A 17,907-nucleotide genomic window follows, 5' to 3' on the forward strand; every position below is an offset into this window, starting at 1 on the left:
TTTTGTAACTCTTAATGCAGTATTACAGCTTTTGAAAGATGTTTCCCAAAGAAATTGTATTAATTAACATCCTGCAAAAAATAACACCATATAAGGTCAACACCAATAAGTAATAGTTGTTTCCAGAATGAAATTCTCATTCTGGAGCCGAGTGTGCGCTGATTTCGAAACTTCCTGGCAGATTAAAACTGTCGGCCGGACCAAGACTCAAACTCGGGACCTTTGCCTTTTGCAGGCAAGTGCTCTACCAACTTAGCTACCCAAACATGACTCACGACCCGTCCTCACAATTTTACCACCGCCAGTACCTCGTCTCCTACCTTCCAAACTTCACAGAAGTTCTCCTGCAAAACTTGCAAGACTAGCACTACTGGAAGAAAGGAAATTGCGGAGTCATGGCTTAGCCACAGCCTGGGGGATGTTTCCGTAATGAAATTTTCACTCTGCAGCGGAGTGTGCGCTGATTTTGAAACTTCCTGGCAGATTAAAACTGTATGCCAGACCCCCAGGCTGTGGCTAAGCCATGTCTCCGCAATATCCTTTCTTCCAGTGGTACTAGTCCTGCAAGTTTTGCAGGAGAACTTCTGTGAAGTTTGGAAGGTGGAAGACGAGGTACTGGCAGAAGTAAAATTGTGAGGATGGGTCATGAGTCATGTTTGGGTAGCTCAGTTGGTAGAGCACTTGCCCGCGAAAGGCAAAGGTCCCGAATTCGAGTCTCAGTCCGGCACACAGTTTTAATCTGCCAGGAAGTTTCAAGTAATAGTTGTTGTTTGTTACATATAATCAGTTATAAGTATATGGGGAGTGTAAAAATGAAATAAATATGCACTCCTATTGACATGTAGTAGTTTTTCACAATTTTATTGTGTACTTCATTACTGTAGTATTTGTCAACCTTGTGGGCAAAATTACAGATTATCTGTCTCATAAACTTACTGCTTCCTATTTTATTTTTTATTTATTTTGCTTTGTATGATGTATATGTCAGTATATGATTAGGCGTATGATAGCCTGAGTGACTTATTACTTACATATCTTATGTGGAGATATGTATTTTTCTTTCATTTCTTGTTTAATTTAATTATCACAAATGAATAGTTGATTCTCTGTCACTTGCAGAATTATTGTATTAAGTTGACACACAAAATTCTGTGACATTATACAATTGTTACACATATTGGTTGTTCGTTAACAGGTGATGAAGTTATAGAATGGAATGGTCGTTCCTTACAAGGGAAAAGTTTCCAGGAAGTATATGACATCATCGCAGAGTCAAAACAGGAGCCTCAAGTGGAACTTATAGTATCTCGTTCCCTAGGCAGTCGGAGAGCATCTCAAGCCCCTTGGAGGCAGGCTCACTCCTCACCCACCCCCGTCCATAAAGGTAACTGAATACATAGTACAGTTTTGCAACAGACAGCAGGAATCAGTTACATAATTCTGGAAAGCAACAGAATCAGTTCTCGGAAACTGAAGCATATTTAAGTTTATTATAATAGGTTATCTACATTGTTGCCATCTTTGTTTCAAAATAACATCTGTTTCTTCCACACTGCTTTATATTACGTGCTTTCCTTTGTACATAGTGTACTCATATAATTTTGAATTGTGTAAACAATGATCTGTGAAATTAATTTCTGCAGAACTCATTTTTAACACATAATATCTGCTAGTATAGTAATATATGCATGTAATGTTATAGTGATGAATATGATTGATCAGGAATCACACAATCATGGATTTAATTTTTTTCTTTGTACATGTTTTGACACATATATGATTTTGGTGTGTTGTTATGTGTTGGATACTGTTTTTCTTCATTGTACAGGTGTGTGCTGTTCATCTGAATTTTTTGATTGAACTGTGTGCTTTCTTGACAAGAAAATATGTCATTAATATTCCAGGTGTTACAGCACAGTAAGAGGTCATTGAGTTGCGTCTGAGCTGTTGAAGCTGTGGCTGTGTTTCTTTTTATTATGTACATATTTTTGCTATAACAATTTAATCTTTTAGTTCATGCACATGCATAATGGGAGCAACAACTTTATCTTAAGTGAAGAAAGTTACATAGTGATTTTTATTTGTTTTTCCTCACCTGCAGGTTTCAGCACCCAATGTGGTCATGTAGTCAATGTATTTTCTGTTATTTTTCTCTACTAATTTCTGATGTAGAATTCTTTTCTGTATCTTTTAGCAACAGGTTTCCATCTTCATCTGTCGTACAAGGCTGAATTTGTGTCTCTTATATCTCTCTCACATTAAAACATACATTGTATAAAATTCTTTCTTGTTCAGAGTTTTCAAACTCTTCCAATTTCTAACATAATATTCTCTGTTCTATTTCCATGCAAATAATCAAACACAGTAATCTCACTACCCTAGAATTGTGATCTTTTTGTTGGTAGTTTTGGTGCAGTTAATACAGTTAAAGTGCATTGTTTTTCAAAACTATTTGTGCATTTAATTTTAGAATTTGTCTTCCTTTTTGGATAGAGCATAAAAAATGCAGTTAGTAAGAAATGGTTGTTTGTCATCAGTGAGAATGTTGCTCTGTTCATATTTGTAGTATTTTTATTTTTTTATTTTTACGTATTTAGTCTAAACATAAACTTAATACCAAGATACAAAGCTTAGTATAGTATGTAAAGTCATCAAATACCCATAAAGAATGTTCAGTATACCTGAAGTAAGTATCATTGCAGAAGACAGACGCAACAACACCAATTCTTGGATGGCTGCTGATAGAAGCATAAACTTTGAAATCAGTGGTTGCCTCATATGGAGCAAATACCTTTGTGTGTGTGTGTATGGGGGGGGGGGGGGGGGGGGGGGGGAGGGGGGGTTGATATATACTTCACCATGTCCGCCAAAGAAATGGGTTTGGGGTAGTGGGGCGCCATTAATTATTATAAAACGGAGCAATATGAGTCTTTTGCCTTTTATGGTTTTATTAACTGTGCTCATTTGCCTCAGTTTTTGCTGGCACACTTTTATGATCTTCTTCTGCTGTACATATTGTTATTAAGATATTTTTGTTTAATATTTTAAATATCTACTTCAGAACCAGGATTCTAGATCTCTTCACTATGTGTCACTGGAATGAAATCTGAGAGAGTCAGTTAAATGCGTTGATATCTGAACATTATTTTGTAAATTCTTCTATGAGGCACAATTCTCTTACAACATGCTTATTGCCAGAGAGGAAGGGGGAGGGGGGGGGGGGGGGAGAGCAAGAGAAAGAGGGGGAGAGAATACTTTCTGGATTATGGTTGTTAGAATGGTAGCTAACGACCAGTACAAAAGTGTTTGGCAAACTACATTCAGACATGAAGCAGAAAACTGAAATCTGTCAACATTTTGAAGCAAATGCAGAACTTATTACCCATTTCTCTACGTTATTGGACTATCTGTACACTGAAATTGCAGACCCCCGCCTAGTAAAATAAATGTACGTAACTACAGGATATGTTACGCACTTCTTTTCAACTAGTATTTACTATACTTGCACATGAATGAAATAAACTTCTTAAGTAATTCCTGAATAATTTAATATAACTTGCAAAGCAGCAGGTTCTCTGCAAATTAAAATGTTTATATACAATTATGCAAGAACGTGGAGTGCAGGTCATCACTGTTACTTATAAAATAATCAAATGTTTGATTGTTGTTGCATAGTGTACAAGATAACTCTGTAAAAACCATGTCTTTCCACTAAAGTATTCTTGTTGCCCACTCTACACTTTTTAATCTTTCCTTTCGTGCTGAAAATTACAAAGAGCTGTAAAACGAATGGATGCATCAAAATCTGGTTAACCAGTTGCTTGCTATTGGTGGCACTGGGTGACACAATGAAACTGAAATATGTAAATGTTGTGTTATACTGTTGTGAAATGTAAATTCACATTTATTACCTCTTTTATATCTCATTTTGCATCCATTTGACACTCTTTCTGAGACAGATTTTCTATGCTTCAGTATGACATCGATCTATATCTGTATGCATACTCTGGAAGCCACAATATGGTGAGGGGCCGAAAGTACCTTGTACCACTACTAGTATTTCCTTTCCTTTTCAACATGCAAATAGAGTAAAGAAAGAATGACCTTCTACACGCATCTGTAAAAGTTCTAATTTCTATTATCTTTATTGTACTTATGTGAAATATATGTTGGTGGCACTAGGATAATTCTGCAGTCTGCTTGAAATACTGGTTCTCTAAATTTTCTCAATAGTGTTCCCCTAAAAGGGACGTTTCCTTTCCTCCAGAGATTTCCATTTGAGTTCCCAAAGAATCACCATAATACTTGTGTTTTGGCCGCATCTCGTGGTCGTGCGGTAGCGTTCTCGCTTCCCACGCCCGGGTTCGATTCCCGGCGGGGTCAGGGATTTTCTCTGCCTCGTGATGGCTGGGTGTTGTGTGCTGTCCTTAGGTTAGTTAGGTTTAAGTAGTTCTAAGTTCTAGGGGACTGATGACCATAGATGTTAAGTCCCATAGTGCTCAGAGCCATTTTAGCCAACTTGCGTTTTGATCAAACCTACTAGTCACAAATCTAGAAGCCCACATATATATTACTTCAGTGTCTTCCTTTAATCTGATCTGATGGGGATTCCAAACAGTCCAGCAATACTCAAGAATGGATCACACTAGTGCTCTAGACCGTTCTCCTTTCCTACTGCAGCCCTTACATGATCATTCTATTTCATGTAGCTTTGCAACATTACATCCAGATATTTAATAGATGTGACTGTGTCATGCAGCACACTAATGAAGCTGTATTTAAACATTACAGGAATTTTCCTATTCATCTGCATTAACTTAAATTTTTCTGATGTCACCTTCTCATACACCACAGTGTCACCAGCAAACAGGAGCAGGTTGCTGTTCACTCCATCTATTAGATCATTTATGTATGAAGAGAATAACAGCAGACTTATCACGCATCCCTGTGGTACTCATGACAATACCCTTGTCTCTGATGAACATTTGCTGTCGAGGTCAGTGTACTTAGGAAGTCTTTGAGCCATTCTCATATACAGGTACCTATTTCATATGCTCAAACCTTCGTTAAAAATTGGCAGTTGAATACTGTGTCAAACACTTTTAAGGAATCTGGGAATATTGAATCGCAGAATATCATTTGAGAAAAGGGCTGTGTTCATTTCATTTCTTGTTTCTGATTTTCTCTATTTGTATCCACCCCTTGCTACCTTCCCATAAAAGGAAGTTTTATCTCATTTCTTCTGTTGTTTACATTCCACAGTGTTTTAACATTTTACTGACTTTAAACAATAGTGTTTATCAGTTATAATATTTGTTATTAGACCAAGAATCAAAACTTTTCAGCTGAAATAGAAAGTAGACATTTAACACACTAAAGTCAATTTATTGTATTAGACATACCTACCAAATGTTTCAGTTGCATCATTAAATGCTTATTGACATGTGGTTAAACAAAGCTGTTTGTGCATTTGTTGTTATTACTAAAACATTGTTGTCACTTTTCACTGTCAGTTATTTAATGTGTAATGAAACAAATGGTGTGGAATAGACAACTTCATCTACAGTAATATACAAAAATAATCATATTTTATGCTTCCATATCTTTAATGAAAATTTATATGTGTGGTGGCACTGACAAATGGTGACATTTACTTTGCTCTGAAGGACTATGAAGTGATGACATTCAGAGCAACAAAAGCTTTGAGTATCTTACCTGGTTTTGCATGTTACACTGTAAAAGAATAGTACATTATTGAGAATTTTGTCACTGTGACTATAAATTCAAGATTTTCAGAACCCATTATTTGAAATGACTTGTAACTGTTATTGAAAGAATGCAGTCCATTGATATTGACTGATAGTGACTGCTGAGCCCATTGCTAAAGAGTGGTGATGTGGAGGCTTGTAATCACGGCGTTGGGCTTGAACTTCCAATAAATTGGACGTAGTGAGGAGTCTATTTGTCAAAGGCCTCAAGGTTGTTACTTAGACTTTCTTCAAAAATAATCAAGGCAACTCATATCATATAAATGGGAAGAAGATTTCTATCTCAGTGACAAATTTGAGGCAAATATTAAGTAATCCACCCGTGGCTAGTGGGCTAAGTTTTGGACTATAATCATCTTGAAATTATACATTTCTTTCAGGCAGGGTGTATAGATAGTGTTTCACAGCAGAAGGCTGTAAGATGACTGTAAAATTCTGTGAGTCCCAATCTTTAAGCAATTAAAATTCATAGAAAAAAGTGATATATTGACAGTGACCATTACAAAAGCTTGTAAGTAAAAGATACAAATTAGAGGTAATAGTTACTTTCTGTTAATTGTAATTATTCTAAGTGATAATGCAACAGTGATGATACATAGGAGAAACATTTTTAAATTTTATAAGACACTTGGTTCATATGCAAGTATATCAAGACTTCACTGCATTCATTTTTTTTGTATGTGCTATAAAACAGCTATTGTACAGCCAGAATTGTAAATTACCAGGCAGCAACAGCCTTTTCTGGTTACTTCAGGAAAGTATACCAAGAACAACTAGTTCTAACCTAGTAACATTGATTATTTTGGGAATTACTTCTGGATTACTTAGTATATATGTGTTAGAAGACAAACAGACGGTGTGGAATGAGCTACTGCTGCTTCTTTTATACTACTCAGTTGCTGTTTATAACTAATACTTCAAACAGTAACTAATACTTCAAACAAAGCATTACTTTACACACTCTTCTGTCAGCTGTCTGTCTCCTGACAGAGTCAAGCTTTGTTTGATACAAACATTAAAGTTAGGCAGAATTTACATTCCTGACTCCAATTATTCTGATAAATTATAATAGTGGCCATGAGGTATATTTTTTACTTTGTTATTGAACATTTGAGGATCCTTAATTTCCTCACAGGAATCTAAAGACTTAAATGCTTTCATCACCCATAGCTATTCCAAGTATGGAATGTTTTTGCAATTTTTGTTCTTTGAGTGAATGCATTCTGTTTCAGTATAAATACAGTTTCAGCAACAAATTCCACACAAATTCTTTTGCCAAGCTCCTGATGTATTAAGTAAAAACCAAAAAGTAGCTCAGCAGTCGAACCCTTTAACTTCTCTGTAATATGTGGTTACATTATGAAAGCTTTATGTGTTAGATGTTAATTCCATCAGTATACATACAATTTCATCAACAAATCCCACGACAACTCTTTTACCAAGCTCCTGATGTTTTAAGTAAAAGTCTAACTCTGTTATATGCTGTTACATTAAGAAAGCTTTTTGAATTAGATGTGAAGTCCATAAAATTGTTAAGTTGTTTGATGACAGTGAATGAAACTAAACAAAATGATCCAGTTAAATTTTTTCACATACACAATACAACAAGTGTGTGATATAAAGTGTAATTTTTGGCCAGATTAGTAGCATAATTAGTAAATTATATGTGGTGCTAAATATGCTGCATTTCACTGAGGATGAGAGAGAATAGTTTCTTTACATAAAATAAGCATGGCACTGATTCTTTGAACTCTACCATTTTGTGTACAAAAATATCAAGAAACAGGAGGAATGAAATTGCCATTACCAATTTGCCCATGGTCTCATTTCTTTTTTCCAACAACTATTTTTACAAAAATTGAGACAAAAGCACCACACTTAAACAGGGAAATGATCTGTAACTGACCAGTAAGACTTAATTTTTGACATTTATACCTAACAATTAAATCATGAGGAAAGAAACAGAAAAATAAAAGTACAGAAACATTAGATCACTTACAGCATGGTGGTTATTGACTTCTGTTTCCACATACTTGTGCATTTTGCCTAATAGCCTATCTTGAATTAATAGTTGTTCTCTGGTAGGCACAGTCCTTTCTTTTCAGGTCTGTGTTATCATCATCTTTGAATTTTACAAGTCATCTGTTTCAAAAGATTTTCAACACATTTTACCATGCCATGTATTTTGCTTTAGGGTGTTATAATCGTATTGATATTTGTTTATGAAAGCGTAGCATTCAATGTTGTTCACTTTGTTACTCCATGGAAGTTTTATGTTAGATATTTGTGATTTTGACTGTCTCATGTATATGGCAGTTTTCAGTGTTAATGTACTCTCCGTTATCACTCAGGATTCTCTGCATTTTGATAAGCTCCTCTTTAATTTCCTTTTCATATTAGTCTTTTATTTTTCATACCTTGCTGTCATTAATTCATTTATCTTACAGTATTATGAAGTTGCTACTCTCACTATACTGGAAATGGTAAGTTACACACAGGCACAACAAAAATACTGCTAAACGAGTAAGCTTTTGGTAAGAAGGCCTTCTTCTGAAATAGGAATAGATAAAACACACACACACACACACACACACACACACACACACACACACACATACATAACATACACAACCATGATCACTTTCTCTGGCCACCGAGGTCAGGCTGCAAGCAACACTGCATGATAGGAAAAGCAATATGGGTAGTGGGGTTAAGGAGGAGGCTGGGCCAGGGAAGGGGAGGGATGGCAGTGTAGGGCTGAGAGACAGTGAAATGCTGCTTGTGACAGCAGGCATAGCAGCTAGGTGCAGATGACAGGTTAAATTGAGGAGGGGGGGGGGGGTGGAGGGGGGGGGGGAGGTGTGGGTGTAAAAGAACAGAAGTAAAAAGACTTTCAGTTTGTTGGTGAAATAGAAGGCTGCTTGGTGCTACAGTGGGAACAGAAAAGTCAGTGGGTGGATGAAGGTTAATGATTAACAAAGATTGAGGCCAGGGCATTTACAGGAATGCAGGAGGTATTGCAGGGGGGTTCCCACCGGAAATCTCAGAATAGCTGGTGTTGGCAGGAAGGATCCAGATGGCACAGGCTTTGAAGCAGTGACTGAAGTGAAGAATGTTGTGTTGGACAATGTGCTCAGCAACTGAGTGGTCCAGCTGTCTCTTGGGCACAGTTTGTCAGTGGCCATTCATGCAGACAGATAGCTTGTGGTTGTCATACCTACGTAGAATGCAGCTCAGTGGTTGTAGTTTAGCTTCTAGATCATGTTACTACTTTCACAGGTAGCCCAGCCTCTGATAGGATAGTGATGCTTATGACCAGACTGGAGTAGGTGGTGGCGGGAGGATGTATGGGTCAGTTCTTGCATCTAGGTCTGCTACAGGGAGGCAATGCGTTGGGACCAGGGATGGAGTAGGGATGAACAAGGATATTGTGTACATACATACATACATTAATCCTTGTTCCATAGATCGTGAATACGACATTTCTTAATGATGTGGAATGTGTCACTTTAACATAAGTTTTCTTTACACAAAATAATTAATTAATTAATTATTATTTTTATTTATTTATTTTTTACAGTTACTGCTTCACATCTAAGAATTCATGTATTGAGTGGAAGGAGTTGTCATTCAGAAATTCTTGTAATTTGCTTTTAAATGTTGTTTGGCTATCTGTCAGACTTTTAATACTATTTGGCGAATGACCAAAGATTTTTGTGGCAGCATAATTCACCCCTTTCTGTGCCAAAGTGAGATTTAATCCAGAATGTTGAATATTATCCTTTCTTTTAGTGTTGTAGCTATTCACTTTGTTGTTATTTTTGAATTGAGATGGGTTATTAATGACAAATTTCGTAAGTGAGTATATGTATTGCAAAGGTACTGTGAGTATCCCGAGTTCCTTAAATAAATGTATGCAAGGTGATCTTGGGTGGGCTCCAGCTATTATTCTGATCACACGATTTTGCGCAATGAATACTTTCTCTCTTAATGACGAATTACCCCAAAATATGATGCCATATGAAAGCAGTGAATGAAAATAGACGTAGTAGGCTAATTTACTGATATGTTTATCACCAAAATGTGCAATAACCCTAATAGCGTAAGTGGCTGAACCTAACTATTTCAACAGATCATCAATGTGTTTCTTCCAATTCAATTTCTCATCAAAGCATGCACCCAGAAATTTTGAGCATTCCACCTTAGCAACAGACTTCCATTCATAGTATATATTTATCAATGGTGTTATGCCATTTACTGTACAGAATTGTATAAACTGAGTATTCTCAAAATTTAGTGAGAACCATTTGCAGATACCCACTTAATAATTTTCCGAAAGACATTATTTGCAATTTCCTCAGCTGATTTTTGCTTCTTGGGTATGATTACTATACTTGTATCATCAGCAAAAAGAGCTAACTTTGCATCTTCATGAATATAGAGTGGCAAGTCGTTAATGTATATTAAGAACAATAAGGGACCCAAGACTGAGCCCTGTTGGACACCATTCTTGATACCTCCCCAATTAGAGGACTCTGCTGGTTTTTGTAGACTATCTGTACTGTTAATTTCAACCTTCTGCATTCTTCCAGTTAAGTATGAATTAAACCATTTGTGCACTGTCCCACTCATACCACAATACTTAAGCTTATCTAGAAGAATGTCATGATTCACACAATCAAAATCCTTTGAGAGATCACAAAATATCCCAGTGGGCAATGTTCGGTTATTTGTTGCATTTAATATTTGATCAGTGAAAACATATATAGCATTTTCTGTTGAAATAGCTTTCTGAAAACCAAATTGACATTTTGTTAGTACTTCAGTTTTACAAATATGTGATGCTGTTCTTGAATACATTACTTTTTCAAGAATTTTTGATAAAGCTGTCAGAAGTGAGATTGGGTGGTAGTTGTTAGCATCAGATCTATCCCCTTTTTTATGCAATGGTTTAACAGTAGCATATTTCAGTCTATCTGGAAAAATTCCCTGTTTCAGTGAGCTACTACATATGTGGATGAGAATCCTACTTATTTGTTGGGAACAAGCTTTTACTACTCTGTTGGAAATGCCATCAATTCCATGTGAGGTTTTACATTTGAGTGAAATTATTATTTTCCTAATTTCAGTAGGAGAGATGGGTTGAATTTCAGTTTTATCAAATTGCGTAGGTACTGCCTCTTCCATATACTGCACTGCATTTTCTAATGAATAGCTGGAACCTATTTCCTCTACAACACTTAAAAATGATTATTAAAAATGTTTTCTACTTCTGACTTCTTGTCAACAAACTTTTCATCATGTTTGATAGAAATACAGTCTTCCTGTGCTCTCGGTTGCCCTGTTTCCTTTTCACAGTATTCCAAATTGTTTTAATTTTTGATACAGTGCAGTAGTTTTTATAATGTTTCATTGTTTCGGGATCATTACTCCTCCTAGCTATAAGATACATTTCCATTTTCTGTTTACAAGATATTTTTATCCCTTTAATAAGCCATGGTTTTTTACATGGTTTCTTACAATTATATTTCATTGTTTTCTTAGGGAAACTGTTTTCAAATATAATCACAAACATATCATGAAATAGGTTAAATTTTAAATTAGCATCATGTTCCCTGTACACCTCAGCCCAGTCTAACCATTGCAAGCTTTCCCTTAAATTTTGAGGTGTTAAATCGTTAATGGAACACACTATTTTGGAGGACTGTTTTGCATTACTGTATGGAGCTATATCATATGCTGTAACTAGCTGTGGATTGTGATCAGACAGACCATTCTTAATAGGAAAAGTTTTTATTTGATTAAATTTATCTTGGTCTATGAAACCATTATACATCAGTGTGCTGCTTTCCTGTACCACCCGAGTAGGAAAATCAATAAATGATGTCAAATTGAAAGAACCAAGTAATACTTCAAGGTCAAGCTTTCTATCTGACTCTTTCAGAAAATCTGTGTTGAAATCCCCACAAACAATAATTTCCTTTCCTTTGTCTGACAGGTAGCTCAACAAAGAATCCAGGGTTTTCAAAAATAGTTGAAAATTTCCCAATGGGGACCTATACACAGTTACAATTATAAAAGTGCCTTTATTTAGTTTAAGCTCACATGCACATGCTTCTGTGTGTTGCTATACACAAATTTTTTTAGTTTCCAAATTTTTCAGACTATGACTGATTATAACGTATATGGCAACTCCTCCTCTCTCCATAGTGTCTCCACTTACATGAGCTGAAAGCTTATATCCACCTACATTTACCATTTCCATACCTGTGACTGTATGATGTTTAGACAGGCATAGTACATCTCTTCCACCCTCAGTTTCTAAATCTTCTATACAAACAAGAAGCTCATCTACTTTGTTTTGTAATACCCTGATATTCTGATGCAATATATTAACATTATTTTTTACTATGCTTTTATGTGAATCTTGTGACATACTGACATTATGTTTTACTGTACTGTTATGAGACTCTTGTGATATTTTCACATCTCTAGTACCTGGCTGTCTGAACTTTTTACTTAATTTCAATCAGTGTAGGATCATTGGATACTGATCTTAGCCTAAAAAAGTACTCCCATGAGTTTCAGTCCCCCCCCCCCCCCCCCCCTTAAAGATTTTGCTATCATTCCAGCCAGTTTACTCTTCCCTTTCCTATGGAGATGCAGGCCATGTCTTGTGAAGTACCTCCTACCAATACCATCAACAGAAACCAAACCATGCTTGACAAAGTAGCCGCCCGAAGCAGCTGATCTAGCTCCATGTTGGCCCTCCTGATAGAGCTGTTCAATTTGGGATGATCATACCGCATGAAAGCATGAACCAAGACAACATTTGTATGGTTTGTTGCAGATGGTATTTTTACCAAGTCTCACTCAATGTTGAAGCCCTGATCCCTATCAGCACTGTTTCCCACCCAGTACCACAACACGATCCTGCTTTGTAAAACCTTTGCACAATGATTCTTCGTCCTCCATCACTTGGCTAAGACATGTACTGGGCTTGAAAATACTTGTGGCGTGGTACCTGCCACCTAATTTTTCCTGCAAAATTTGGCCCACACCTCTTCCATGGCTACTACCTAACAACACACTTTCCTCCTACTTTCTACTTTTTTTGCAATAGTTGGTTTCCTAGTGAAAGTCTGTTGAGTGCTGACTACACTTACATCTACTTGAGCCTCTTCCTTAGCTGACTGAGGTAGCAAGGCAAACCTATTTTTTGTGTGCCAATGATGAAAGTGTCTGATACTGTTCTCTTTCTGTGGCCCCTGATCCTTGCTACCACTTCCCACTTGTCTTCACCCTCCTCCCCTCCTCCCTAGCACTACCCAGTTCAGCCTGAAGGGCTCTAATCTTCACTTCCTGTTCCGCTATTTCCTATCTCCTATCCCTTGAACATAATCTACAATACCATGGAAGAGACCAATTTACTTCCCCAATTCCCATGCCACTACATTCACCCCAATGTAACCATCTGTCACAACAGCTGCATAGAACCCCAGAACTGACTTTCCTATGGCTGCTCAAACACTTCTCTCTCATGGTTATTTACAATATTTTTTACAAAATTTATCTAGGCAATAACAATAATATTCTATTAGCTACAGATGACAAAAGCTACTTAAGTTATGTGGAACGCTAATATACATGTATACTATTAATATAGTAAAGTAATGCAGTTAAACTAATGTTAAAAATCAAAACTTTTATACCCCAAAAATTAGGCCATAAATCGTGTATGCGCGATACATACTTTACGCGTTTTGAAAGGAAATATAAGATTGAACTTAAAACCTTTAATTTCCCGAGTAGATACAGTACTACTAAATATATGTGTAATGAAACCAACCTAAATTCTTCACTTAATACTTAAAGAAATGTCTTAAATTTGTATGGGCGATATGTACTGTACGCGTTTTGAAAGGAAATATAAGATAGAACTTAAAACCTATAATTCCCCGAGTAGATGCAGTACTATTAAATATGCGTGTAATGAAAACAACCTAAATTCTTCACTTAATACTTAAAGAAATGTCTTAAATTTGTATGTAAACGTCTAAAGCACTTGGAAACTGGCCCTTATGTTGTTCAGTGGGGAGCAGAATACTACTGTGGGAGGGGCGGGGAGACTAGTGAGTAGGACGTTCCTCATTTCACAACACAATGAGAGGTAGTTGAAACCTTGGCAGAGAATGTGATTCAGTTGCTCCAGTACTCAGTGGCACTGAGTCATGAGAGAAATACTCCATTCTGGCAAGATGGTGGGACTTTGGGAGCTGCTAGATGACTGGAGAGGTAAGGCACAGGAGATGTGTTTCTGTACAAGGTTGTGAGAGTAAATTTGGCCTTTGAAGTCCCTAGTGAGACTTTGATATAATTCAAGAGGGACTCCTTGCCCCTTTGCAACTGGTTACTGTGCCCTTATTGAGTGAATATCTGCTCTATTAGACTAACATTTTCAACCTATTATCCACAACCTACCCTTCTACATGAAAGACAACAACCATTACTTCCACTGACTCTCCACAGTTGCTGTTCCTTTATCTCAGGGTGCCCTGCTTGCCTGCAACCTACCCTCCTATATGAAAGACAACAACTATTACCTCTACTGACTCTCCACAGTTCCTGTTCCTTTACCACAGCATGCTGTGCTTATCAGTATTGGTGCCACTTCCCTGTCACTACATCCCTAATGCCTGTGGCCTTGCCGCTATTGAATACTTCCATTCCCAATTCCTGACAGTTTGCAAACTTGCAGCCTTCTTCCTGGTCACCATGGCCAACCATATCTTCACCCATAATTATTTCATCTTTGAGACATCACCTACGAACAATCCAGAGTATGGAAATGGGCACCCACATGGCACCATCCTATGCCAACCTATTCATAGACCATCTGGAGGAATCCATCCTAACCATCCAGAATTCCAAACCCCTCACCTGGTTTAGATTCACTGATGACATCTTTTTGATCTGGATAAGGGTGAGGACATACTGTCCACATTATTCCAGAAACTCAACACCTTCTCTCCCATTGGGTTCACCTGGTCCTTCTCAGTCCAACAAGCCACCTCCTCAATTTTGACCTCCACCTCAAATATGGCTACATCAGTACCTCCATCCATATTAAAACTACCAACCACCAGCAATACCTCCACTCTGACAGCTGCCACATATTCCACACCAAAACATTCCTTCCGTACAGCCTAGCCACCTGTGGCTGTTGCATCTGTAGTGACAAGAAGTCGCTCCCGAAATATACCAATGGTCTCAATGAGGCCTTCACATACCGAAATTATTCTTGTGTGGAAACAGATCTCCCATGCCTTCTCTCTCCAGTCACCCACCATTTCCTTAAGTTCCAATGACCAACCACAAAGGAGCATTTCCCTTGTGACTCAGTAGCATGTGCCGTGGTTTCAACAACCTCCGTACTGCTAGTGTACCTGGTCGAATGACATTTCTAATTGTTTCAATTAATACTATAAAGGAGGACTATCCTACCCACTAACCTTCCCAGCTCTCCCACATTGGTATTCTGCGATCCACCAGACCTGCACAGTATCCTCATCCATCCCTGCTTCACCCCTGCTCCCAGCCTGTTGCCTCATGGCTCGTGTCCCTGTAATAGATCTATATGCAAGAACTGACTCATACATCCTCACCATCACACACTCCAGTCTGATCACAAACATCACTTATCACATCAAAGGCAGGGCTACTTGTGAAAGCAGTCATGGAATCTACAAGCTGAACTGTTGACCACTGTGCTGTGTTTTATGTGGACATGACGACCAACAAGCAATCTGTCCGGATGAAAAGCCATTGACACACTGGACCATCCATTTGATGAGCACACTGCCCAACATTCTGTTCTTCACTTCAGTGTCTGGTTCACAGCTTGCACCATCTGAATCCTTCCTACAAATGCCAGCTGTTCTGAAATGCACATGTGGGAACTCTCCCTGTAATATATACTATGCTCCCATAACCCCTCTGGCCTCAACATCCATTAGCCACTGTCCCTTATCCAATTCTTCCCTTCCCTGTTCCCACTCCATCACTGCACGGTCTTCTGTTTCACTGACACATGCGCAGTCTTTTAACTGCTGTCTTATCTGGTCTTTCCCTCCCCTTCCCCTTCCCATCCTCCTCTTTACCCGCACCACCCAGATTGCTTCTCCCATCATGCATTGCTGCTCACAATCTGGTCTCACTGGCTAGAGTGTGTGTGTGTGTGTGTGTGTGTGTGTGTGTGTGTGTGCGTGCGTGCGTGTGTTGTCTATTTCAGAAGAAAGCGTTTTAGCTGAAATTTTACTGGTTTAGCAATCCTTTTGTTGTGCCTGTGTGCGACTCAACATCACCATTGAATGGTGAGTAGCAATTCATCATTTCCATACAGTGTCATTATTTTCTCCTGGATTTTTCATTATGTTATATATCTTACAGTCATTTATATTTAGTGTTCTTTTTTAATTCTTTTTAATCTTTATTCTTTTGTCATCTCTTATCAGTGATCAACTCTAGGTATTCTGTTGGTTTTAATTCATCCTTATAAATGTACATTTCTAGGAGTGATTGATGAGTAGATTTTCAGTTCATTCCTATAAAGATGGAAATGTCCAGGCTACAGCTATTCTATCTTTATTCTAAGAATTGTTTTGTTTCTTCTCAGTGTCATGGATACTGATTTTCATGACCAGGTGGTATATATTCATTCTTTTGACAATATGTGTTCACTAAGCATGATGGTAGTTTTCTTCAGATCTATTTTACATATATCTTTGAAGTATGTAATTTGTCTTTTAAATGAGTGTGTAACTTCACCAAAGTGTCCACGCAAGAAGTCTTAGATATATGCTCAAGGGCTATGTATTTGAGGATCATAGCTGGTAGTTAAGAAATAATTATGAGTGTATGGCACCTTAGAACATTGGTTTTTATAACTTTTTACTTCATCATAATGACAATAAAAACTGATCATCTTTTGTTTCGAACTGGTGAGCAGTTATTCTAGCATTACTGCTTTGTAGAAGCATCCTGATCACAAACTTACAGTGTATTTGAAACTGGTATGTGTTATTAGTAAATTGTTGTTCTAAATCCTTTTCCATGGCTTTATCTTATCAGCTGCTGCTCTCCACCCCTTTTTTATTGATCTCCATGTACAGTGATAAATTTCTGGTGTATCCTAAATTCCTGAAACTAAAGATTATTTCCAGAGAATACCCATTAATGACAGTGGAATATTGATACCCCGTACCATAATGGTGGTTCTTTCATGCTGAAGGCAAGACACAATGCCTTTGAAACCGTGTGAAATGATGATGGAACTGTAATTTAGTACAGGTTGCCAAAGCAGGGCAATTGAGCATATAGAAGGTCATGAGAGTGTACTGTTCCAGTTTTTGATTTTGTTTTAAGGTGAGCAGCATTAAAAGGCTCCCATCACTTCTCGTTTGGTAACGCACATCGGCTTAACACCTAAAAAATTTTGGCCTTAATAAAGCCAATAAATGGGTGAAATCATTTATTCAGTCACTCAGCAACCATACTGGCACTGAAACTAAAGATAACAGAGAAAAGGCTAAAATACTGAATCTTGTATTCCAAGATACATTCAGTACTGGTGATTACTATATTGAGGTAATTGATCACAGGATAGAAAGTTTACTAAAATTACTCAACATTGTAAGGACATCTGGACCAAATGAGAAACCTATCATATTACACAGAAATTATGTGAATTCTGGCAGCAGTGGATGTTGGGGAATAAATGGCAGAAAGCATTTGGAAAAAAGTGCAATTCATTCTGATTTACAATTTTAGGAGTACCTTGAGAGAATATTACAATGCCATTATTGTTTTAATATACATAAATGATCTAGTAAATAATGTTGGAAGCTCCATGAGGCTGTTCACTGATGATGAAGTGTATAGAAAGTTTGCAATGCCAGTTGATAGCAACGAAATGCAGGAAGTCCTGCAGACAATCAACAGTTGGTGCAAGGACTCTCATTTGATGCTGTGCATAAATGATTGTAACTGGTAGAGATTCATTGGCAAATATTAAGAAAGTGCAATTCATCCTCAAAATAAGTGACTTACAAACCACTTCTGACACAAATTCTTGAGCACT

General features: G+C 37.4%; 1 protein-coding gene across 1 annotated transcript in view; it reads left to right on the forward strand.

Annotated features, from left to right (window-relative positions):
- LOC124594764 (regulating synaptic membrane exocytosis protein 2) overlaps positions 1-17,907 on the forward strand; it is a 1,241,912-nt gene that overhangs the window by 474,589 nt on the left and 749,416 nt on the right. The window contains exon 6 of the mRNA XM_047133151.1: positions 1,196-1,384. Within this exon, the coding sequence (XP_046989107.1) occupies positions 1,196-1,384 (189 nt within the window). The remainder of the gene's footprint in view (positions 1-1,195; positions 1,385-17,907) is intronic.

Source organism: Schistocerca americana, chromosome 2, assembly GCF_021461395.2.
Source record: "Schistocerca americana isolate TAMUIC-IGC-003095 chromosome 2, iqSchAmer2.1, whole genome shotgun sequence".
NCBI classification, from domain to species: domain Eukaryota; kingdom Metazoa; phylum Arthropoda; class Insecta; order Orthoptera; family Acrididae; genus Schistocerca; species Schistocerca americana.